The 27,184-nt window shown below is 34.2% G+C and overlaps 2 protein-coding genes across 2 annotated transcripts; one reads left to right on the top strand and one right to left on the bottom strand.

Annotated features, from left to right (window-relative positions):
• The first annotated feature begins 15,933 nt into the window (after nucleotides 1–15,933).
• Nucleotides 15,934–19,391, top strand: LOC131049269 (organic cation/carnitine transporter 1). The gene is made up of 2 exons (XM_057983315.2): nucleotides 15,934–16,597; nucleotides 18,073–19,391. The coding sequence occupies exons 1-2, from the start codon at nucleotides 16,138–16,140 to the stop codon at nucleotides 19,227–19,229; spliced, it is 1,617 nt and encodes a 538-aa protein (XP_057839298.2). The 5' UTR covers nucleotides 15,934–16,137; the 3' UTR covers nucleotides 19,230–19,391.
• A 4,730-nt stretch (nucleotides 19,392–24,121) lies between these two features.
• Nucleotides 24,122–26,249, bottom strand: LOC131049259 (organic cation/carnitine transporter 1-like). Its single transcript, XM_057983301.2, has 2 exons — nucleotides 25,796–26,249; nucleotides 24,122–25,278 (listed from the first exon to the last, which is right to left on the bottom strand). Exons 1-2 carry the CDS (start codon nucleotides 26,247–26,249, stop codon nucleotides 24,122–24,124), a joined length of 1,611 nt encoding a protein of 536 aa, XP_057839284.2.
• Nucleotides 26,250–27,184: the final 935 nt, after the last annotated feature.

Here is a 27,184-nt window from a genome sequence, read left to right on the forward strand (position 1 = left end):
AACACCTCAACCAAAAAGGGCAAAAGCAATGACAAGGTTAGAGATTGATGATAAAATAGGTAAATGGATGGCGGAGGTTGCGAAGCCAAAGGTTGATGGAGAAGCATCTAAGATTTTTGCCGATAGTTACCATGTGGAGAAAGTAGAGCTTGGAGTCGCTGACAAGGATACAGATAACCATCACTTTGAATTTTCTGCAAAATGCATGCTAACTCGATCGCAAAAGGACGAGAAGGATAAGGAGGAGCTAAAACAGACAATCAGAGTGCTGGTGGATTACATTGATGTGATCAGTGGTGTATCTTCTTCTCCTAAGCCATTAGCTCAAGCTTCCCAATCTTTTGATCCCACATCACCTGCTAGTCCGAAGTTATTGAGTCAGATCCAAAGGGGAAAGGCCATCACAGTTGTTTTTGACGATTGGGTGAATGGAGTCATTAATGACAGATGCAAATTTATTCGAGAATCCAAAAAAGTGTTTGATGAAACCTTACTGTTAATAACAGACATTCAGTCACAGGTTAAAACGTGGGAAAGTGAAGAAACCAAATGGACGTCTGCCTCTTTACAAATTTATGAAATTCAAAAGTATGGGGTCGCTAAATTCCTTATTGAAAAACCACTTAAAACAGTGGATGAATCACTCCTGTTCACTGGCAAGCGCAATATTGATTGGAGGAATGCAACACTCAAGACAAGATGCGTAAAATTCATCAAGTGGGAGAAAGAATTAAAGGGGATATGTCAGAATTTAGCGACTGAATTGACACATATTCATACCACTTATGTCTGGGGCGATGGTCAAGTCGAAAAGAGTGTGAATGTGGTTGAAAAACTTTTCTGTGATGCCATGAATGAAGTTAAGAAGAATGCAACACCTACGATAACTGATTTCACAAAGGTTGCCAGGGTTGAGGCTGTATTATACATTTATGCAGATCAATTACCTAACTACGTGGATGAAATAAAAAATATCTGGCTAGAGGTAGAGGCGTGGAAACATAGGATGACATCCGTTAAAGTTCCCAGTGTTCCATCTTTACAGGAGTTCATCGCAACATACAAGGAATGGAAGGCGACGTTGAATGTGGATGCCGAGGATGGCGTAACTCAAGGATTCCCAATGCCTAGTTAGGATTTGTTTTCGTTTCTGAGGACGTGTCCTCTTTTATCTTGCTCAAGAGACTTTTCTATTATTTTTTACAGTTATGTTTTCAAACTGTTTCTGTTGGTAATTGTTTATCACAGAAAATTACTCTGTATGGGTAAACAAACAATGGATGTTATTTAAGGGATGTTTGGAATTGAAGAAGGGTTCAGATTTTTGGAGAAATCCAGAAGGTTTTTGGGTTTAATACTGTTTTGCTGTAGGTTTCTTTCGGAAGGATAATCATGTGGAATTATTATTTATCTTTGAATGAATGAAGAAAACAGATATTTACTGAAAGATTTGAATTTGTGTGTTCAATCTTGAGTATTTGCCTCTTTGTGGGTTAAATTATTATTGAATCATATTTATTTATGCGAATGATTTACCTGAGAAAGGGCATTATCTAGCAATACTGATTTGCCAATTCCTTATTTATGTGTAGTCTAAAATCTGTGAAACTGTGTTTTTCATGATTAACGTAAATATTTACATATGCTGTGTTCATTGCACGTTTATGGATGAATGTATCGCCTTAACTGCTTTCTGGTTAAAAGTGGGCACAAAGTTATATTGAGTAATTCATTGAATATGATATAAGGGAGTTGTACCTGTTTTAAAATTCAGAGGGAAAAGAACAACTGTGTTTTCCCAAATTGTTAGTGCACAATTGTGACTTCGTAAGGGCGTTGAGTTTAATTGAATAAAGATCAAAGATTCATAATATGTTAACTAATACACCAGTGGTGGAGCTTTCTTCCTTGATGTAGATTAGTTTCATGGCACAGTAAGAAGCATGAATCCATATCCTTATCTATTGTTGATGCCGAGTATATAGCTGTTGTTTCATGTTGCACACAGGTTCTATGGGTGAAACAAACACTGAAGGATATTTGGGTAGAATATTCAAATCCCATTTCCTTTATGTGTGACAATTCTAGTGCAATTAATATCTCAAAAACCCTATAATACACTCAAGAACAAAACATATAGCCATCAAGTATCATTTATTAAGAGAAAAGTAGTTGAGAAGGAAATTAAGGGGGAATATGTGAGCATAGGTGAACAGGTAGCAGGCATTTTCACAAAGCCACTACCCAAGAACACTTTTGAATACCTAAGACTGAGGTTGGGTGTTGTTCCTCCCTCTTCGAGAACTTAAATGCAAAATGCGGTTTGTGGTTTAGGGGGATCTCATTGCTTCAATCATACATCTCTGAATTGGATTGCGCTCCAAGGGAGATGGAGCATCAAGATTATGGTTCTTATGGGGATACAGAAAGTTTTTGGCCAAAAAAGTAGCAGGCGCTGCTAATGAGAAAGGAACATGGGGAAGATGATTCAGATATAGGTCTATAACCCTTCATTTTTCAGATCTGGTGCAGATTGGTTGATATGCCTACACAACAGTATTTTGAGTTCCACAAGGGGAGAAAGGAAGTTTGAATTTGTTGTCATAGGGGGAGAAGATGAGAATGGTTGACATCAATGCCAAAGGAGGAGATTGTTGGCATTGGATTGCCATTGATGTCAATGTTGAGCAAATTGAGTGTCATAGCGATGAGAAGGCATTGAGCAAATAGGTCTGAACGAGCAATTAGGTTAAAACATAGAAGAATCACAGGAAGACGATTAAGGCATTCAACTTGGTAGAAAAGATAGATTGAACACTTAAATGGATAGGCATGTGCATAAAATAGTTTTGACCATTTATCTCACATCTAAAGTATGGTGGCTATTTACGTATTTATATAATTCAATGAGTGAAGTTTAAGTGAGAAAAGGCTCACATGTTTTTTCCATTTGACTTGGAGTGTGCATCAAGGTGATATGACGTTTCTGGCACAAGATCGCAGTGACCAAGTCAAACAACTAAGGAAGGCTGCAAAGTTGTGATGGAACCATAGGAGTTAACATGAATTGTTTAGGCACAAGTTCGAAATTGTCATGATAGACTCAGGGTAGGTGTGATGTTGTGATAAATCATTAAGCACATGATCACAATGGTTAGGGTTAATCGTCAATGTGACCTACAACCTTGTGGTCTAACCTTCAATGGTCACAAAAGATGCTACACCGCATCCTCGCAACTTGGAGACAACATTGGAAGATTAGCTTGCGGTGATACGACCGACTGCCACGTGTCACTCAAATCGCACCATCGCATGGAGAGGTGATGTCAATAGGTCAGAGTCATGATGTTGCGACACATTTCCACTTGTCATATCGGGGCCCCGCAGAGCTAGAGGAAATGAGTAAAGTGCATCCTCGCAAGGTTTGATGACACAAGTATCTGGACCCAATACCACATGTCCAGAGAGAAGTGTTGAAGTCTTCACGATAGTCTGATTAAATTGTTGACAAAGATAACCTAGAAAATGTGTCAACATGAAGGCTACTTGTCATCTATTCGTGCATTTGGTGAAATGGCTCTGTTCTGCACAAAAAAATAAAATTATTTATATTTCAATCAGTTGTTTTCCCCGTGAGATGCAAAATTAAATGAACATCTAATTGGCACAGTTGTAGTTACTAAAAATAGTAGTTGAATGATTGATCAAATCTAATCATAGAGATTAAAACAAAAAGAAGAAAATAGTGCATTTAATGCTAGTGACCAATGGTTTGCAAAATAGAGACAATATCAAATCTTTTTGCTTCTCGATAAGGTTTAGTTCAGATAGTTCATAGGAGATTTCTTGAGTAAAGAAGAAGAATAAGAGTCTGTAAGGTAGGTGAAAGATAAAATCTTTTGTAGTTAGAGATGATAAATTAATTCTGGGATGGTAGGTGATTACTTGAGAAAGAAGTACACCATCATTTAAAAAGATTGTTGAAGGCACAAAATAAAAACTGTGTGGAGAGAGTAGGTAACCAAGATAAGAAAAAGATAAAATAGAGAAAGACTGTACATAGCTTTTGACACATATCTGAGAGAAGGTGCAAAACAATAAGTGTATGTGCATAACGAAAGAGGAGAGCACACAACGTGAAGTAGTAGGGAGAAGAGAGTGAAGAAGAGTACAAAGAGCCAAATAGAAAGAATTGCAAACAAAGAAGGCAACAAAGACAAAAGTGCAAAATAACATAATATGTTACAAAATATAATTTGTAACACAATACATAATTGTTTTTGAAATCATTGGATTGTAAGTCATCTGAGTGGGTGCTCAGATCAGGGATTGGTGCTCCTTTGAGTTGGTGCCCATAAAATTTGTAACCAAAGTATTTCTATTGTGAGGCTGGATTAGAGCAATAGTCTTTTGCAGTGTTCCTCACTGAGGCTTTTCCCCACCGTGGGTTTTCCTCGTACATTTTGTGTTGTGTGTTTTCTTTCTGTGTGAATGTGTTGTGATCTTTGTACATTTTTATTATCAATGTTTAATTGTTTAAAAATTTGTATTTTTAATTACCATTGATTCACCTCCGCCCTCTTAGTGGTCTATTTGTGTTCCTTCATCCTCTAGTTGTGGGTGGGACAAATGCTGTTGTGGATGGTAGTAGGGCTCCCCTCTCGTGGACCTTTTTCTATTACTGGTGGGCAAAAATTTGTTCGTGTGGCTAGATTTTTTGTTTCTCATCCTCCCAAGGGGAAACATCGTCCCCTTTTTTGTGCCAAAACCTCTCTAGTGGGGGTTTGTGGCCAAGATGTGGTTGACAAAATTAGATATGACGTTCTCTCCATGCCCTTCATTGTTGGGTGAGTGATTCTTGGAAGCTTTTGGTTGCTGGTAGCATTGAGATTTACCCTACTGCTAATTTTTTTTTCATTTCTTCCTTTGCTTCTCCTCATGATCGTGACTTGGTGTTGGGTAAGTTGTGGGATTGGGGAGTTAACTCTCTCTCGTTCAAGCCCCAAAGACCTTCTTTTAACCCTCTTAATGAACCACTCAACGTGCGTCTGATCTGGGTGCGTTTTCCCAACCTTCCCTTTCATTTCTGGGAGCATTCTTCTTATGAGGCCATTGGTAACACTATTGGCTGATTCTTGAAGGTTGATGATGCCATGTCCTCCATGGGTCATTTTACCTTTGCTCACATTTTAATCAACATTGAGGATGAGGAAATATAGATTAGAAGGTTATATGTATATAACATAAACATGAACACATATAAGTATTTAAACAAAGCAAAACAACTTTTTATACCTTCTCTCTCCACCTCCTCCAATTGAGCAGGAAGTGGAATGTTGGGCCCTTGGTCTCCACTTGATTTTCTCCTTGGATGTGAGGAATATGGATTGCTCTCTAATTACACAACAAGATGATAGAATTAGATGGTGGGTGATGGATTATGTGTGTCAAAATTTAGGCATGATAAGGGTGCTATGGATGATTTCATGGCTCAAATGGGCAACATGACAATGTAAAAATGATTGATGAATTATGAGTGGAGGAGACTCTAGTATATCGATTGGAGGGGCCAAAAATGGATGGTCAAGATCAAAGAGGAATCAACGGCTAGGATTAAATGTGAGAGGGGGAGGATTTGAGATGACAAGTGGGAAAACCAAGAGATTTTCCATAAAGACATTTCTTGTCTCCACAAATGTTTCAAGTACATGGGAAGAGTTCCTCGAGTACTTTGGGAAGTGAGGAAAGAAATTAAAAAATCCTTGGGAGAGGAGAAGGGGAATAAAAAAATCCAAAGAAAGGAGAGACATTGGAAAAATAAAGAATAAAGGAATTAAAAATTCCTTGGGAAGGGAGGGCATGGGGAGATTGAAGGAATTTGAAATTCCTTGGATATAAAAAAGTGGGCAGCATTTAAGGTTGGAGGATGAGATGGGAAAACCATGTATGGTAAAGACCCATCCCTAATCAAGGTGATTAGGGATGAATAAATGATTAAGGGTAGTGATTAGGTGAGATAATGGACGATTAGAGTTCAAGTAGACAAATTAAGAGGATGAGACATGAGGAGAGAGAATGAGTGGATGAATATAAAATTGAGGAAAATGATGATCATGATTAGGCTAGGAACAATTAGGTTAAATGATGAAGATTAAAATGAGGATTTGTAGGAATCAAGGCATTAGTTAATTAATTGGAATTAATTAACTAATCAGGATTAAAGAAAATATTGGCTAAGGTTGAGAATTGAAATAATTTTAGATGAATGGGATATAATTAGTTTTGATAAATTAATTATATGGGCTAAGGTGACAAAATTAATTAAAATATAATTTAATTATTTCTGAGAAGGCAGTCTGACATAATTAATATAATTAATTATGCAGAAAGGCTAAATTAATTAAATATCAATTTAATTAATTTTAGGCATCTATAGACATTGACATCTCTATGCCTCTCCCTAGGGATATGGTTCTCATGGTTGGGGATATGCCATGGACTCAATTGTTGGATTATGAGGGCCTCCCCTTTTCTATTGAAGATGCTTCTCAATAGGTCATTTAGCTTCTGATTGTTCTCTCTCTCGCCATAAAGGTACTGCTACTTGGTGGAAAGATGCTACTGTTGATTATTTTACTGTCATGGCTTATGATTTTGATGATGGTATCTCTTCACATGCAGTTGAGGGCCCCTCCCTAGATGAGGTTGAGCCCGTGGTTGTTGATGTGGACTCTGCTAGTTCCGCTCCTACTATGGCCTCCTCTGGCCTTGAGGCTTCTTCTCCTGTTTCTCTTGTTTTGTAGAAATGGTCTACTCTCGGTAAGTTTACTCCAAACGTCGGTCTGCAACAACCTCTAGTTACAAATAGTAACACTATGGGGATCTCTCAACTCGATCCTTCTTTTGATGACCCTAATAATAGTATTGCTTGGACTGTTGTTTATCACAGGTAGAAAGAGTCCTCCCCCCTAAAAAAAACAATAACCTCCCTTGAATTCGGTTTTGGGTGTTTCTCCTTATTCTTGAGTCGAGTCCATTGGGGCCGTTACTAGTTTGACATACCTTTAACTGTGGTTTTGACTTGTTAAATACCTACCTAACCTAAGTTTTTTTGGGGTTAGCACCCTTGTTTTGCCACCTTTCTTTTTTCCGCCTACGGGTTGTTTGTAAATAGGGCCAACACCCTTGTTTTATTGCTTTATTAATCAAAAACATTTTTAAAAAGTAATGTATGATGTTGCACACAACTTTTTTTTTTACAAAGGATAAAATTCTATTTTTTTGAATTTAGATTTGTAACATCAATAATTAAAGCTTGTATTTAGTTTTATAACATTTTGTTGAATATTTTTTTAATTAAATTTTTAAGTCAAACAATTTATAAATTAGATGTCTAAGTGTATGACATCATACATAGTTGGTTTTGTATGTATTAAAATTCATTTTTTTATTAGAACAAAGGACATCAATCCCTAATGCGTAGATACTTTTTTAGTAATTTACGGGTTTTCCATATGTTTAGACCAGGGAACTTTCAATGTTTGATGAAAAACCTATGTTTACTAAAACTAAAAAATTAAATCCATAATAAAACCAAAATATATTAAAATAATACTTGTTGGAAAGCTCATTTCAAGGAATACAATCCTGTAACTTGGTTTGTCAAGTTGATTCCATTTGGACCTTCAAATTGAGTTTCAAAAGCCAAAAATTTGAGGAGAGTTGTAGGGGGAGGGTGGAGACTGCTATCGTAAGGCCTTTCCTCGAAGGTAATTTTGAGAAAAGGCTCTAAGTTGGTATGGAAACATGAATAACGACTACCTTCGAATGAAGTTGGTTGAATTAAAAAATTAATTTTCAAAAATTTCCTAATGCATATAGAAAGGGAGTTGCTTATTCATTTTTTCAAGAATCAATATTGCAAGATAAATTCATATATTTTTTTTAAAAGGTAGACTTTGGAGGATAATTTTTTTGAGAGAGGCATGTTTCACAAAGAAGGAGATGGGAAATAAAAGAACAATATAGAATATGACTACAAGAAAGCATTCAACAAAAAAGTCACAAAAATTATGTAAAGAAAGAACGCAAAGATATTATAGACAAAAACAATTTGTTCCAAAAATATGTTTTTAGTGGAAAAAATTGTCATAAATATTCTAGGTTGATTTATGCTTACATATATACACATTGTTTGCATGTAGTAGGATGCCATTTTCTAAATAAGGGCGTGTGCCCAATAACTGACTCTTGAATAAATATTGCTATGAGATATCGCTAAGTTCTTTCTCACTAGTCCTAAATCATTTATAAAAACTTCATTGAATTGCATATTATCTTGAGTGCTTGGTCATGAAGCTCCCTAAACTTGCATCATGCCAATAACCTCTAAACCTAGAGATCATTTGTAATATATTCATTTCTCAAAACTAGATTCTCTTTTAACTCAATCCATTCCTCATTTTGGGCTAAAATCCCCACCCTCTCTCTCTCTCTCTCTCTCTCTCTCTCTCTCTCTCTCTCTCTCTCTCTCTCTCTCTCTCTCTCTCTCTCTCTCTCTCTCTCTCTCTCTGTTACCAACCCCTATTGTTACCAACTCGCTCTCTACCTCTCCCTCACTTTCTAGCTCTCTCCCTTCCGCTCCCTCTCTAACTCTCTCTATCTTTATTTATCTCTTAATATCTATCTCCCTCTCCCTCCATCTAACTATCTCTTTCTCCCTACGTATCCGTCCTTTCCTCTTTCCCTCTCTACTCTTTTTCTTATCTCTTTCTCTCTCCCCCCTCCAACTGTCTCTCTCCCCATCCATCCCTACCCCTCTACCTAACTCTCTCTCTCTCTCTCTCTCTCTCTCTCTCTCTCTCTCCTAACAATCTCTTTGTGCCACCCATTAATTTTTATCTCTACGTCTCACTCCCTCCACACCTCCATATGTGCATGCCTCTTATTGGGCTAAAGTTTATATTAACCCAAAAAAAGTTTACTTTTCTTTAAAAATTTGGTGAACTCATATCATATCCTACATTTTTAACTTTAGCTTCATTTTATAGGCTTTTTTTCTAGATCTATGAATTTTTTTATTTTTATTTATAAGTTGTGATGTTTCATGAGGATCCCACTACATACTTGGTTCTTGATAAGCACTGTCATGATACAAAACCCCAACAACTTAAACTATATTTGTAGATAGATAAGGTCTTCCTATTACATCCTTGTGCTTTATATATTGAGATATCTTTTTCCTTAAGGAACTCAAGGTTACAACTTATTTATTCCTCCCATATAGATCATCAACCATGTACTCACCAAACACACATGTGAGAATTTTTATTAATTTATTTTAAAGTGTCTAGCTCATCATCACCTAAATAAATGAACTCCTATATCTTCAATGTACATAAATTATCCTTTTTACATGATACATTTCAATGATTATTTAGCTTATGTGTTCTCCTTGCTATGATTTTCTAATTTAATATATATATGATATCTTCTTGGTTTAGAGTACATGGGTGCAAACTATTTTTTCATAACTTAGACTCTTGATAATTTCTAATTATTTATTGTCTTTAAGAATGATACATTTTCTCTTCAGGGAAAACATGTTTATTGTTCAATTCATATAATCTTATCTATTAAATGAAGTTATATATTTAAAATGCTCAAATCATCCAAGATTATAATCTAATAAATTGTACATCTATCTAGAAATCCAGTCGTGATTTGAAGTAATCTAATATCTACATGTGTATTGTGATCATCTTTCAAGTGTGAGATTATAATTATTGTGGAACATTAAATGATAATTGTGATCGTCTTTCTTAAAAGCTCAATTATAATTATTGTTGTACATTATAATTGGTATTTCAATGACATGTTCTTTGTCTTCTTATGTTCAATGGGTCTTGAGCTATAGATGCATCTTATTTGAGAGTTATATAAATGGATAAACTTTATTTCTTCATATCATTGTGCATATGAGAGCTTGTAATAAATATAGTTTTGAGGAGTTTAAACAATGGTTTAAATATATATTGATATAGATATATTACTTTGTTGCACAATAGAAACAAATAATTTTTCTTCTTTCTTTATTTTGAGAGGCTTACGTGTATGCAATTATTAGTTTCAAGTAGATCATATATGAAAAATATACATTTTATTCAATGAAAAATTGGATGTTCACGACCCAATATTAAATCTAGATTTAGGATTTATGAATGAGTTAGATTGCCATAAAGTTTTAAGTGCTTGTTATTGTTACAATAGAAGGATACATCATTGGGCATGATTTTTATTTTCAAGCTATATTGTTTGTATATTTTTTATTCATAGTCTCCTGTGTTCATGCAATTTGAGATATATCATGTACACACATACACACACGTGCATGCACATACACATACATGTGAACACACACACACATGCACATGCACTCGTGCATACACAAACACATGGGTTGATCAATTCATTACTTTAAGGCATGAGGGTCAATTGATTCACTGACATAATCTCTCATGATTCGGTAGCTCTCATGGAATGCAAAGGGTGAGAGAGCTCTTCCCCATCGTTTACTTGGGGAGATATTGGTTGGGTACTATGACACTAAAGAATTGCTGATGAAGTTTGGGCCATGAGAGCCTTTCTTATACCACCCACCCTACGTAAGACATTAATGCAACATGCATGGCTTTAGGTACATACACATACACATACACATACACATACACATACACATACACATACACATACACATACACATACACATACACATACACATACACATACACATACACATACACATACACATACACATACACATACCCATGCACATGCACATGCACATACATACATACATACATACATACATACATATATACATACATATATAAGGATTTGATGTGTGATATTTCAAGCTTGTTAAAAAAAAATTCTAAATTCTTCTCATGTATATATGACTTGTGTGTGTAGGGGTTCAACATACAAAATCTGAAATAGAAGTCAAGCTATATTTAGATAGTTGAGTAAATGATGCTAAAGAACACATAGTTGATGCTAGGGAGGAAACACGAGTCCAAACAATGGATGTTGGTGAGGGGTCAAGATCGATTTATTTTGAAATGGATATGGAGAAATTTAAAATCTAGTCATAGTACTAGGAGGTCAATGAATAGAACTTGAAAGGAAAAAAAAGAGGTTTATTTAAAAAAATATTGATACACTGGTCAAGCTCAACTATTGTCAATTATAATTCTTTGTAATGAGCTAAAAGAGGCATTGCATTGTTGGGTGTAGATTCAACATTGAAAAAGAAAACAATTCAGACGTACAAAAAGATTTTGTTGAAAATGTTAAAAAGGTTTTGGTTCGATTGGGAAACAATCTCGATCAATGGATGAGACCATTTCAATAAGAGTGATAATTTCCCCTCCAATTGTTGCTATCCATAATTGCTGGAGAAAACCCCAATGTCCATAATACTTCACACAAGCCACATCTTGAAAGTCATAGACATAATTTTTTTGTTATTTGTTTAGTTAAAATAAAAAAAACAAAACTATATCATCTTGACATAAAATCTCTTCTTTAGTGTATTATATTTTTAAAAATTTAATAAAAGTTAGCATTTTTTAGAATATAATCAACCTTATATTTTGTTGTTGATGACTTACTTTTTGTTAAAAAAAAATACAATCAATAAAAATAATAATAATAAATTTATTTTGAAAAACTGCACTTATAGATCTACAAAATGGTGCTTTTATCTTTTTTAAAATATTATTTTCATGAGTAAGAGTTGTAAGAATGTCTTATTTCTTTTTTTGGTAAATTCATCCCAAAATGATGCTACGTATGTATTTAGTATACACTGCTACTTTAAAAAAGTTGTGGCCAAGATCTTATTTAGCTAGAATGAATCTAGCTAGATCACATGTTTGTCTAAAATTGGCTTTCAATTGAAAATGCTCAAATTAATTTATGTTGATAAGTTAGCTTATAATGCGATATAGTTTTAAACTTTCAACTCTACTTGTGGAACATCTTACAGAAAAAAGTCTTAATAGACAAAAAACATTAAACATTTTGAATGAAGGACCTTCATTTGAAGATATATGACTTGCCACATGTCAATGAAGTTTGATTGAAATTTAAACGATTTTTAATAATACATTTAAACTTTTTTTAAATGCTCTAGATAAAAAAAATTCATTAAAACCACATTTGATTGAATGATACAAAATATTGTTGAAAGAATTTGAATGAAGAACCTTCCTTTGATGAAAGTTCACATCAAATCCCTTATGTGGCCCTTCTTCCTTTTGGTGCAATTAAAATTTCACATGGTCTATCCCAAAGTAAGGTTTTTAAAATTATAATATGTAATAGATTTTATTTAATTATATATATATATATTTTTAAATTATAGTGAAAATATATATTCTTATCAAGTAATGTACATGAAAAATAAAAAATAAACACATTTAAAAATTTTAAAACATATCATTGCCTTTTATATTGATGTCATTGTTTCAATTTTTTTTTGGATATTAAAAAAGAAGTTATGATGGGTGAAAAATTATTGTTCTGAATAACATTTAGCATGAATCAAAGTTAAAAAAAATATGTATCAAAAACTATTTTAAAAGTATGTCCTAGATATTGGAATTATTGATCTATATTTAAGAAACTATGAATCAATCTTATTTCCAAAAAATTATGTTGGATGAGAAAAAGTTACTTATTAAAAATCTTATATAAGAAACATAGATATTTTTATAAGAAACATTCTCAAAAATATTTGGTTCATATTGTCTGCAAATAATGAATGGTTTTCTCATTATAAGCGATAGAAAGTGAAAATCTGACTAAAAATCTTTATTAAAGTGTCCAATGTAGGCAAAAAATGGGGCAAACCTTTATGCTTTTAACTTATCGACACATATGTTGTCATGTTACTTAAAATCCCCCTTACACTATGCAGTTGATCTTTTGTGTCTTTAGATGTCAACACAACAAACTTACATTGAATGCCTCCCTTTAATGATGACAATTTCACAACTTCAATGTTTATCCATGCATGCATGGCACAAATTTTGACATTCAAGTTGGTGACACTATTTGAAGCTGCATAAAGTTCAACGATTTGTAGCATCCCATACAAATCGAGAATGGAAGCACACACAGTTGTATAAATTATTTTGTTTCATATTCTTCATGGGTATTCCTAGTAGAAATACTTTGACTCGTTCCATTACTTCTACCAGGGGAATTGCTCCTATATAAATCATTTTGTGCATTAGCATTGGTTCATCACAAAAAAGATAGCTTGTAAAACATTGAGTGAAAATAATACACTTACAATTCTTAGCATACTAACCAAACATATGTAGATTTTTCTAACTAAGCATCTTCAAGACTTCTTCTAGTTAATTTATTATCTACACAACACATTGCCCTTGACATTATTATATACCATTTTGTAATTATGGCATGATAAATCCCCTTCTAATGCTCAACCATGTTATTATTAAGAATCAACAACTCCTACTTGGCATGAACTTTTAGCAAACATTCCTTTGTTACAATCACCCTTTTTGGCTACCTCAAATGGCATAACAACATTAAAAACCGATGTGTTTATAATCTATGGTGGCATTCACATTCCATTTAAAGAGATGAATCCTCTTGAGAGGCAGGGATGAACAACATTTTAGAAGAGCAAGTATTTCATTCACTACATTCTAATTGATGAGATGAGTTCCATCAGATCCTAGGTTATTGGTTTGCATTGATAGGCACTTGCATGAAGGCTTTTCTATTCACAATCAAGCTCCTTTTGAGTCTAATTCCATCATCATCATTGTTGACTCAAACCAAATTCCAAATGTAAAAGACATTCCTAGATGCATGTTGGTACATCTATAGAACATCGATTTTGTATCCTTGTCTCCAATACTAGGAATGCAGGGCCAACAATTTTAGACTAGGAACTCCTAATAACATGCTTTAATCCTTTCCTTACTAACGAGGATCGCAATGCATTCTATTCCTCAATGCATTTGTTTGTGACAAAATGGCTTCATTGCACTACATAATAGGTTATATCTACTCAATTATAGGTGTGCTTATTGCACATCATAGTACAAAATAAACTAGGGGTCAACCATGTTTAAATATTGAGGATGAATAAGTAGATGCTAGGTAGTCCTTATTCATTGGCAAATAAATTATGCTTACTCCAAATTTCATGGGTCACAATAAGTTTTGTCAATATGGTGTAATGAGCAAAGTTCTTGCCATTGTGTACAAAAGTGAGAGTAGATTGGCAAATCTCCCATTATTTGTTGTGGTCAACTTTTAAAATTTTGTAGTTCCATTTGGGGATCTAAATGACTTAGAACTTATGTTGATTATTTTAATTGTTCGTGAAAGCCATTACCGATTTTCCCTTAAAAAATGGCGTGGTCCTTGACAATCCGTAAATCCTACAAAGTTACACTCAAAAGAGTAATAATTGACATAAAAAACATTGATTTGGAAGTCTTAAATTCACTATTGTCTCATCAATATGACATCTAATTGATCTACACATACCTTCAATCTTCAAAATAACACATGTATATATATCCTTTATAAAAGAAAAATAATTATATATATACAATATCAATCTCAAATTTGTGGATTTTTCCATTTGGAATGGCATGATATTCTTGTATTGTATTTTAAGTGAAAAATATTGCTTACCCTATTTATATTTTCTAAACTAATTGCTAACTACACAACTTATCTAATCTTACGAACGTGCTCTTCCACATGGAGTACAATTTCTAGGAGACAAGGCCCTATAGTGGAGTCCTCTAGCTTCATATCTCCCAAAATCCTCCGAGTATTCTAAATCACTCTCAATTTTGTACAACAATTTACTTGTCAAGCCCCCTACTTCTAAATTTTGGTTCCAAATATCCATGCTCAAATATGATGCCACATCAACATGCCTTTTGTTAAAGTACCAAAATGGTTCCAAAAAAAGTAAGATCGATAGTTGTGCACTAAGTCATGTTTAATTGGTGCATTGATATGACATCACATAATCAATTGCTTTTCAGATTTAAGGAATACTTTTTGGAGATAAGGGAGAGGACCCTATGGTGGTGAGGGTTATCTCTGTGCCTTCCAAAATTTGTCTTAAATATTTAATTTTTTTTGAATTTTGTACGATTGCTTACTAGTCAAATCCTCTAAAAAAAATGGGTTTTAAGTCCACATGGTCAAATATGATGCCACATCACATGCCTTTTTTGCCAAGGTGTCCAAATGGTCCAAAAAAGAAGACAAGCCCATAGTTATGCACTAAGTCATTTTTATTGGTGTGTTGATGTGGCATCACATGATTGGTTGCTTTTTCAAATTTATTGGAATCGTTTTGGAGATAAGTATTGACATGACACTTTTTGTGCTCCACTAATAGACTAATTGTGCTCAACTACTATCCCAAGTATAAAACCCCACGCCACCATAAGGCCCTCTTCCTTATCATATGATTAAGTGGTCCACTTAAAGACCCATTTTGATTGACTCCTATACCACTTTAGAAACCCATTTCACTTTAAGACTTCTTCCCTATTTATGTTTTTAGCCTTCAATAAAAATAAATAAATAATATACACATTCACATAGATATTTTATTACTTATCATCCATCCTCTGGAATACACCAAGACATCCATATCTTTTATACATCATATAAGACACTTGTTACATTCTAAGAACTGGATAGCCATGATGTCACATCTTTCTCTTTATTAAAGCTAATTATTACTTGTGGACGTGCATTCACCAACTTAGTGGGCTTGTGCACGCCGTTTAGAAAAACGTGCATTGCCTTTAATAGCAAAACAGGAGGAATCACACTCTGACGGTGCAGGCCTTATTTCACAGCCTGGTATGCATTTCCTTCGGTATGCACTACGAATCCATTATTTAAATATCTCCCTTTACGTCATGAACGATGGAGAAACATATCCACGTCCTCTTTCCGCGGTAGATTCTTCTCTGTGTACTTTGAAATCAATGGGGCATATTAAAAGAAAAACACTTATAAACGAGAACAAGAGCATCATTTTGTAACTTGACAGTAATGGAAACTTCAGATACTCTGAACCAACATTTGCTGAACGTCTCTTGCTTTGTAGATGATGGAGGGAAGAGTGAGGAGGGAGAGCAACTTTCTGTTGACCAGATTCTGGACAAATATGTGGGTGCTTTTGGAAAAGCCCAGCTGGTTCATGTCCTCATTGTGTCTCTGGGATGGGCTTTTGATTCCATGCATACTCTTATTGCAGTCTTTGCAGATGCTCAGCCATCTTGGCAATGTCTGACTCTGAACTCTAAGGCTTTATATTCTAGCAAGAATGTCACAGTTACCCTGCCTCCACGGTGGTGTACTCCTCAATCAGATATCTGTGAAATGGATCCAAGTGTTTGGGAATGGGTTGATGGCAATGGAGCCTCTGTGGTCTCCCAATGGGATCTCATTTGTCACAACAAGTTCAAGGCTGGCATCCCTGCTTCTCTTTTCTTCATTGGGTGCATTTTAGGTAGGCTGCTTTCAATCACCTTGTTTTTGTTCTAATGGCTGTCTTACTGAGTTATATGGCTGGTTTTGTTTGATAGAATGCAAGAAAATGGCCTAAGTGGGTGAATCTAAAACATTTTAAAATAGTTTGTTTTATTGGGTGTCTTTTTAGACTGTATAATTTTTTAATCTATTTTTTTGGTTTATATTTTGACTGATCAGTGATTCATATCATTACTACTTTTGTGAGTATAAATTCAAAAAAATCGATAAATCTAAAAACATTTATAAATAGTTGGTGTTTTTAGATGTGTCAAAATATCATGATATTTTATTTATATTAAATTATAGAATTTTTGTTTCAAATTTTATTGATTCACATATTATCATGAATACTTTATTTAAATATCATACTTTTGATTAGTCAATTAGTTAATAGCAAGTTTATATGATCTCATTTTGATTAAAAAATGGTAAATAATAAAATATGAATATTTCAGTTAATTTTTGTTAAGTCAATTTAAAAATATTAAGTGAATCTTAAAACATATCTTAGACTGTGAATCTAAAAATATTTTAAAAAAACTAGTATTTTTTAGGTTTGTGAAAGATTATGATTATATATATATATATATATATATATATATATATATATATATATATATATATATTTTGATTGGTAATTGGCCGAAGCCTGAATAGCTTTTGACTGGAGCTATGAACCAGTGGGGACACAGTAGGGGGCCCCATCTCCATTACATATCTTTGAATTATTATTATTATTATGCTTGATTAGATTGACCTCAAGACCTTCCCATCCTATGGAAGGCCAAGAGTCACAACTTAGAGTTCCATTAGATTGACCCCAAGACCTTCCCCATCTTATGGAAGGCCAAGAGTCACAACTTAGATTTCCACTTTAGATGTCCCTATTGGGAGTTGAACTTGGGTCTCCATAGTGAGAACCCAGTGTTTTAGCCAGTTAAGCTCAACCCCTTAGACATGAAATATTATATTTTATTAAAGATTGAATTATATAATTTTTATGAACATGAATACTTCATTTAAATGTGACCTTCTTCAATGATCAAATAATTAATAATAATTTTACATTTCATCTAAATTACAAAGTGCTAAATAATTGTCTTTAACTTATGAACCAAAATTTACCTTTAACCATTGAATTAGGTGATATTTAAGACCAAATATTTCATTTAAAAATTACATCTAAATGATAGTTAAAAAAGTATATCATAAATTTTTTTATATTAGCATTTTACATCACACTGCATAAACTGATGTTATGGTCTCATACATTAATCCATGAGGTTGAAATAATTTAATTCAATGTGTATTGGCAGACTGAATAGTCATGAAGTGCATTGCTTCTAGTAATTTGTCTCTACTTTTAATGTGAAGATATGGCAGTTGTTGGAGGTTTTAAATATTATGTACATGAATATTATATCCCATTAACTATGAATTTCTCACTTGCAGGTGCAGGGATACTTGGATCTCTGGCAGACACATGTCTAGGCCGAAAAAGAACCCTAATTCTCTCATGTCTAATAATGTCAGTCTCTGGCTTCTTAACAGCTCTCTCCCCCAACATCTGGATATACTCTTCTCTCAGACTTATCAGTGGTTTTGGGCGAGCAGGAGTAGGCATATGCAGTCTAGTGCTATCCACTGAATTAGTGGGTCACAAATGGAGAGGACAGATTGGCCTCTATGGTTTCCTCTTCTTTTCTGCAGGTTTTGCTTCCCTTCCAACCATTGCATACATGACAAAATCCAGCTGGAGAACAACATACATCTTCATTTCTTCTCTATCCATGGCATACTGCTGCCTCTTTCTTCCTTTCATACAGGAGTCCCCCAGGTGGCTAATAATCAGAAAACAGGAGGCAGAGGCTCTAAAAATCCTTAGAAAAATGGCCACAAGGAATAACAACCATTTACCTCAGAATGTGGGGATTTCTGTTACAGCAAATCAGGATATAAGCAGAACCAAAAGTATGAAAAGTATATTAGTTGTCCCATGGGCTCGTAGGAGAATGGCAGTTTTAATGGCGGTAGGAGCTGGGACTGGTGTAGTCTACTATGGCATGCCATTAAACATTGGAAACCTTAACTTCAACCCATATATCAACACAACACTGAATGCACTGATGGAGGTTCCAGCCATAGCTGTGGGAACATTACTTCTTCCTATAACTGATCGAAGAATACTGATCTCTGTTTCTGCTGGTATTTGTGCCCTGTGTTGCATTATTTGTAGCTTTGTGTCGAGTGGACTGATGCAGATTATTGCAGAACTGACTGGGTTTTTAGCAGTGTGCATCACTTTCGACGTTGTGTATGTTTTTAGTTTGGAATTGTTTGCCACTGATGTGAGAACCATAGCAGTGGCGATGCTCAGGCAGGCTGTAATGGCAGGAGCTGCCATGGCCCCTTTGGCTGTTGTGGGTGGAAGGACTCATTCTTTCTTGTCATTTCTTGTGTTTGGAGGCTTCGCAGTATTGAGTGCTCTGTTTACTCTGATTCTTCCTGAGACTAGAAATCGTCCCCTGTGTGAGACCATGGAAGAACAGGGAGATGAACAAGCGGGAGGACCGAGAAAATCGCTCTTAAATACTACTACACTTACCTAAAGCGAATGAGCCTTAAACCCCACACTAAGCAACATATTAAGTCTAGAGAATGTCAGTCAATTTTGAGTGTTTACCACATTTAAGTCTAAATGTCAAAGCTTAATGTATGATTTAAGACATTGTAAGTGTAATAAAATAGAAAGTTTGGCAAATTTGATTGGATGGCTCTTTGTCCTATTTTATTTTAGGGCTTTCCTCCTTCTCTAGGTTTTGTGGTGTAGCAGTTTTGTTTTATATTTTATATTGAGGAATGATTATTTCTATTCATTTTTTAGGTATATTATTATTTTATAAACTAGCAATTATATCTTGGTGTGTAATAGGTATGTTGAGGAGGTGTGGAAATTCAATTGGGGAAACTTTTGTCTATTTTTTTATACATTTGTGTAGTACATGATGTCAATTGGTAGATAATTTAGCAAATGATTTTATTTGTGCAACAAATGTCTCAATGGAGAAGTGATAATTTTATATCAACTATCCATCCACTTGGATCCAAACATAACTAAAAGAGAACCTTTGAATCATGGATCAAAGGAGGGGGGGGTGCGGAGGTGGAGGTGGGAAGGGGTGGCGGCGGGTAGAGAGAGATGAAGAGAGAATATGGAGATATAGAGAGACGCACAAAGAGATATATAGGGGAGAGAGAAAGATAGAGATTTGTTTAGAAAGTCAAAAACATGTGAATAAGGAATCGATCTAATTGTACAAAACTATTGAAACCATGATAAAAATAATGATCTACTTGCTTGTCAACAGTTAAACCAAACTATGCCATGTGAATAACTTTCCTCCCTTTGCTCAAATGATCCTTAAGTATGTTAGAATTAGATGTTGGCACATATTTTTTTGCCTCTTACATTAGATATTGTTGTATATTGAGTTATTATTTTCTAATGATTTATGATAATATACCAAAGATATTTTTTAATTTTTTCTAGGTTATTTAACTTTTGTGTGTGTGTGTGTGTGTGTGTGTGTGAGAGAGAGAGAGAGAGAGAGAGAGAGAGAGAGAGGAGGTATCATGATGCCTAAATAAATTAAAATTACATTTATAGAATGTCAATTAGAAAATAAATTGGTCTAAACGTTACAAGTAAAACCAAACTTTAAAATAAAATGAAACCTAATTAAAAATTAAAAAGTCATTTCATAATTTTTTTTTAATTTAATTCAACTTCTATATATATGAATAACAACATTTATTAATAATAATATTTTAAAAATATATATAATTATAAAAAACTTGTTATCATTTATCTATATATATTTTTAAAAAGTTGAATAATAATATTATTAAAATTTTCTTACAACTATTTATTTGTATCTTATTCTTTATATATTATATCTATTATATATTATAATATAATAACGATTAAAATCTTAAAAATAAAATTATAAAGTCTTAAATATATAATTAATTATTATACTTTATATTTACAATTTATATATGTTAGCTATAATTATAATATAATATAATATATTAAATAAAATATTCAAGTATATTTAAATGTATAATTTTATATTATATAAATAATATGATATAATTTAATATATAACAATAAATATAATATAAACATGGAGTGCATGTAGTTGTGTGTGAGAGAGAGCTTTAGAGATATAGATAGGAAGGGAGAAATAGGGAATGCATGTGCATGTGTGTGTGTGTGTGTGTGTGTGTGAGAGAGAGAGAGAGAGAGAGAGAGAGAGAGAGAGAGAGAGAGAGAGAGAGAGAGAGAGAGAGAGAGAGAGATAATAAGTGATATAGAGAGAGAGGTGGAGAGAGGGCGATATACAAGGGTAGAGATATGGAGATAGATAGAGAGAGATGAAAGAAGAAATATTGAGAGATAAAGATAAAGAGGCAAAGAGATACATATGTATAGAGAGAGATGTCTAGAGATTGAGGGGGATATAGAAAGATAGAGGTAGAGATGAAGCTAGTGGGAGAGAGGAATAAGGAGAGAAATAGATTGAGAGATAGAGACAAGTAGAGGGAGAGGGAGAGGGAGATATATAAAGAGAGATATATAGATAGTGATCTAGATTGATAGAGAGATATAGATATAATGATATATAAAGAAAGGGGGAGAGTGATAGATATTTAAAGAGACAAATTCAGATATGTAGAAACAAAGAGAATTAGAGACAAACAAATTGATATGGAGAGAGGGAGAGAGAAAGAGGGATATGTAGAGATATATGGGAAGAAAAAGATATAGACAAAGATATATATGGGAAGAGAAAGGGAGAGAGAGGGAGAGATGGGGAAAGAGAGAGGGGGGGGGGATAAAGAGAGAGGGAGATAAAGGGAGAGAGATAGCTAGATGAGGAAGAAATAGAAGAGGGGAGGGTGGAGAAAGTGAGAGAGATAGGTTACAGAGAGGGACATATAGTTCAATATATAGAGAGGGAGAGGAAGAGGGGGAGATATAGATAGATGGTGATTTAGAGATAGAGAGGGATATGAAAATAGATAGAAAGATAAGGAGATAAATAGAGAGAAGGGATAGTGGTTGCACTTGTTTCTCACCTATAATTACAAAATAATTATTTGTCTTCCTTAATGTGTGTAATTTATGGCTAAAAGAGATTTAAAAATATGTTTGGAATAGTTAATGATAATTAATAGGCTCACTTATTGAACCCATTATGCAGTTAGATGTGAATATAAATCATGTTTGTAAGTTTAAATAATGTTGGCATGTATTGTATGGTACCAATTTGCATGCAATGTAGGTTTTCAAATATTGAGAATGTGTGGTAAGATTTTATATATCAATTATTGGTTACATTCGATTGTGATCCATGCTTGCAAATCTTAGGAACATAGGATGAGTTGTAGTTGTATGGTATTGTGATGGGTTGTATTTGACCATGTCTCATGTTAACAAGCCTTTAATATGTCAAGAGAGTTGCAATATACCTATTATGCAATATATTTGATTATGAGCCACAATTAAAAACAAAAAAGACATATGAAGTGAACTGTCATGTGCCAATTATGAGTTATATTTGACTATGATGCATGTTTACAAATCTAAAAAGTGAGGTGAATTATAGGTTATTGAAAGGAAAGGGGATTGAATTATCTAATATTAGATAATAAATTTAATTATCTAAAGGGCAACTTGCATGTAGGACCCTTTGAATTTGAATATCCAAGCCATACCCAAGCTTAAGGGCGGGGTTCCAAAGCAACTTCAAATGCAACACATATTATAATAGGTAACATGAAAACAATATAAATTCAATAAAGAGACCGCGTATGAAGTATTTGAATTTTTTTTCTAAGACAATTATAATGTGAGCATATATAAACACACTTTGTTATATTGTGCCAATATTATGTCTTGCAATTTATAAGTCATACACTAGTGTGTTATAACATGCTTGTATTATGTCATATTTTATTTATAAAAAAAATTAGACTCCAACTTTGCGCAATTAACCCCTAATATTCTTCTAGATTGAATATTGCACTTTAGTAGGGGGGTATCCTCTTTGAATACAAATACAATGAAATAGTTCTCCAAGGTAAGGCTTGATTTTTCATTACAATATTATGAAAAAGATATTAATTATTCAGAGCTAGTAGGAATGTGTTTGTAAAGAACTTGAGGGATGACAAGAGGAGAAAATGTAAGAGATTTTAATAATGAGGGGGAAAATATTTCATCCTTCTTTAGATTCCCTTCAACCATCACCAAGAATAGATTCCTCATATAGGGTGGTAGCTTGCAAAATGAGGGAGTATGGTTGAAAGTGGATGGGTTGGTATTGTGTAGTAGAATCATTGGGGTAAAGGAGGATTTAGCTATATTGGGAAGGTGGGGTTTTCAACAACATGGGATTTCAAAGAGCTCTTGAGGAAATTGTAATTAACCTAGTAGGAGCCGCTAGATGAGTGAAGGGATATAACATTGTTTATGGATTGAACAATCCCTAGTTAGGTGGCCTTCACAAAGATAATATAAGCATGGATTCAGTCTCTTAAGATAATTTATTCATTGATTAACTTAAAAACATGGGCCAACAAGTTTGATGGAATCGGGTAGGGGTTATGCGGCATCCATTTCTATCCAAACTCTAGGATGTTCCAACAAACTAGCCCAATTGCTTGAGCTATTCTTATACTAGATTATGTTAAGTAGAACTAGTTTGCAACATCATGAAGTAAAGAACTAAAAGCTAGTTTTAGGAAGTGGAGTTCAATCTGCATGGGGTGTTTGGACTTGGAGATCCCCTTAGAGTGGAAGTTAAAGTCCCTTACCTAGATATAACACATTTTCATCCATAAATAATCCAAGAACCATATAGAAAAGTTGCGAAGTCATGTTGTAGTTAATGAAGGTACAATAAATGTATCCCCTACCTATACCTCCGAAGGTTTTCGTAAGCCAACCTTTCTTTTCTTACTTTGTGCACGTCCATTTGAAAAATCTTGTTAGTAGGAAAACCTTCAAAGAAAAAGTAGACAAATGAACATGATTTACAATAAGAAATAACCTATTATATTTTTGGAGGTGTAAAAGATCTACCACTTCAAGTCCACACTCAAATCCACACATGACTACTTAGATTAGAGAGTTTATCATACATTTCTTTGATGAGTTTTGTAAGTTAGACATCCTTATAACATTAATCATTGCGTTCACTAGAATCACATAATATTACATATTTTTTGAAAAAATAGATAAAAATAATCACACCCCTAAAATCTTAAAAAAAACAAATACTCGAAATATAAAACATTTTTTCAAAACTGCTACACAACAAAAGCTAGAGCAAGGGGAGGAGGCCAAAAATCCCTAAAATAAAATAGAACGAAGATCCGTCAAATCAAATAACAGCCAATCTCACTATATTATTACATTTAAGAAAGAATTGCTTTAGGCAAGTGCAGTAGTTTTTAAGAACGGTTTTCTCGTTCCTCCAGCTTGTTCTTCTCCCTGTTCTTCCATGGTCTCATACAGGGGACGATTTCTAGTCTCAGGAAGAATCAGAGTAAGTAGAGCACTCAATACTGCGAAGCCTCCAAACACAAGGAATGACAAGAAAGAATGAGTCCTTCCACCCACAACAGCCAAAGGGGCCATGGCAGCTCCTGCCATGATCGCTTGCCTGAGCATCGCCACTGCTATGCTTCTCACATCAGTAGCAAACAATTCCAAACTGAAAACATACACAACGTCGAAGGTGGTGCACATTGCTAAAAACCCAGTCAGTTCTGCAATCATCGGCATCCATCCATTCGACACAAAGCTACAAACAATGCAACACAGAGCACAAGTACTAGCAGAAACAGAGATCAGTATTCTTCGATCAGTTATGGGAAGAAGTAACGTTCCAACAGCTATGGCTGGAACCTCCATCAGTGCATTCAGTGATGTGTTTATATATGGGTTGAAGTTGAGGTTTCCTATGTTTAATGGCATGCCATAGTAGACTACACCAGTGCCAGCTCCTACCGCCATTAAAACTGCCATTCTCCTGCGAGCCCATGGGACTTCTAATATACTTTTCATATTCTTGGCTCTGCTTATATCCTGGTTTGTTGTTATAGATATCCCCACATTCTGAGGTAAATGGTTGTTATTCCTTGTGGCCATTTTTCTAAGGATCTTTAGAGCCTCTGCCTCCTGTTTTCTGATTATTAGCCACCTGGGGGACTCCTGTATGAAAGGAAGAAAGAGGCAGCAGTATGCCATGGATAGAGAAGAAATGAAGATGTATGTTGTTCTCCAGCTGGATTTTGTCATGTATGCAATGGCCGGAAGAGAAGCAAAACCTGCAGAAAAAAAGAGGAAACCGTAGAGGCCAATCTGTCCTCTCCATTTGTGACCCACTAGTTCGGTGGATAGCACTAGACTGCAGATGCCCACTCCTGCTCGCCCAAAACCACTGATAAGCCTTATAGCAGAATATACCCAGATGTTGGGGGAGAGAGCTGTTAAGAAGCCAGAGACTGACATTATTAGACATGAGAGAATTAGGGTTCTTTTTCGGCCTAGACATGTGTCTGCCAGAGATCCAAGGATCCCTGCACCTGCAAGTGAGAAATTCATGGTTAATATGATACAATATTCTTAAGCAAACATGTGCACCAAATTTTATAAATACCAACTACTACCATTACTGCACTTAAAAAAATAGAGACAAATTAACTAGGAACAATTAACTTCATGACTATTTAGTATGCCATTAGACATTGAATTAAATTATTTCAACTAGGTCATGGATTTATGTATTGAATCATATCATCATTGATGCAGTGTGATGCAAAATGCCAATATAAGTAGAATTAGGCAATCAGAAGGCGGTCAAGAAAATAAATTGGTAATTTAAGTTTGTTGAAGATATCAATTTTTTACAATCTATTTGATTTGGAAGAACGGTTTTTAGATTAGATTGTGTAATGATTTTTATATCAACATTTTAGATCATACTCTATGATCTATCGTAAAGATAATTGAATGCTATCAGAAAACAAAATAGAACAAAAACAAAACTAATATAACTCAATATAAAAAAACAAGGTAATGAGGAATGTGAAAGCAGCCTACCTAAAATGCACCCAATGAAGAAAAGGGAAGCAGGGAAGCCAGCCTTGAACTTGTTGTGACAAATGAGATCCCACTGGGAGACCACAGAGGCTCCATTGCCATTAACCCACTCCCAAACACTTGGATCCATTTCACAGATATCTGATTGAGGACTACACCACCGTGGAGGCAACATCACCGTGGCATTCTTGCTAGAATCTAAAGCCTTAGAGTTGACACATTGCCAAGATGGCTGAGCATCTGCAAAGACTGCAATAAGAGTATGCATGGAATCAAAAGCCCATCCCAGAGACACAATGAGGACATGAGCCAGCTGGGCTCTTCCAAAAGCACCCACATATTTGTCCAGAATCTGATCAACAGAAAGCTGCTCTCCCTCCTCACTCTTCTCTCCACCATCTGGAAAACAAGAGACGTTCAGCAAATCTTGGTTCAGAGTATCTGAAATTTCCATTACTCTCAACTTACAAAATGATGCTCTCGTACTCTTTTATAAACTTTTGTTGTCCTGCTCCATTGAGTTAAAAGCAGGCCTTACAAGTACACAGACAAGAATCTTCCGTGAAAAGAGGATTGGATATTTTTCTGCAAAAGGAATCTTAATTAATGAGTTTTGTGCATATTAAAGGATATGTATACCAGGGTCCGTCAGAGTTTGATGAGTTAAGTGTGCATATTAAAGGAAATGTATACCAGGGTCCGTCAGAGTTTGATTCCTCCTCTTCTGGTGTTTAAAACTGGAGACAACTGTTTTATTCTAATTTTGTTGACAAATGTTTTATTCTAATTTTGTTTTGAAATCAGAAAAGCAATTTTTCCTTTTAGTGGAAGAGTACCAATAGATATTGTCATGTTGACCCCTCAAAACATAAAAAAAAAATTGTGAGTATATAAATATAAAAATACCAGTAAATATTTATTTTAATAAAAATATCAGTAAATATTTATTTTAACACCAATACATGTTTACAAATGAATTAGTACTTGACAACAAAAAAATTAAAAAAATAAACTACTCGTACATTTCCTATTTTAATACAAAACCACTTGCACAAATGATAAACATTTTATTTTTTTAAAAAAACTAATGTTTACATTTGCCACTCTATGTAAGTGGCTAAAAAGTACAAATGTAGCCCAATTACAATTACATATGCACAACGATTGGTACATTACATGACATAAAAACAATCAACTTTAGACTTCTTAGACACTCAAGTGTACATTCTTCCAAATATCACTTCACAGCTTCATGCATTAAATGGATCTGCATTTGGTACCTGTATTTGCAACAACTGGTGTAGGGCTCCCCAATATCCAAGAATTTGCATAAAATCAAATTAAAAAAACCAAGTTTCATTGAAAGCATAGAAGAAAAGTGAACAATTC

Source organism: Cryptomeria japonica, chromosome 7, assembly GCF_030272615.1.
Source record: "Cryptomeria japonica chromosome 7, Sugi_1.0, whole genome shotgun sequence".
NCBI classification, from domain to species: Eukaryota; Viridiplantae; Streptophyta; class Pinopsida; order Cupressales; family Cupressaceae; genus Cryptomeria; species Cryptomeria japonica.

Coding starts and splice junctions, on each gene's coding strand:
- LOC131049269 (XM_057983315.2), top strand. CDS start 16,138: ATGGAAACTTCAGATACTCTGAACCAACATTTGCTGAACGTCTCTTGC. Junction 16,598..18,072: donor CTTCATTGGGTGCATTTTAG/GTAGGCTGCTTT, acceptor TCTCACTTGCAG/GTGCAGGGATACTTGGATCT.
- LOC131049259 (XM_057983301.2), bottom strand. CDS start 26,249: ATGGAAATTTCAGATACTCTGAACCAAGATTTGCTGAACGTCTCTTGT. Junction 25,279..25,795: donor CTTCATTGGGTGCATTTTAG/GTAGGCTGCTTT, acceptor TCTCACTTGCAG/GTGCAGGGATCCTTGGATCT.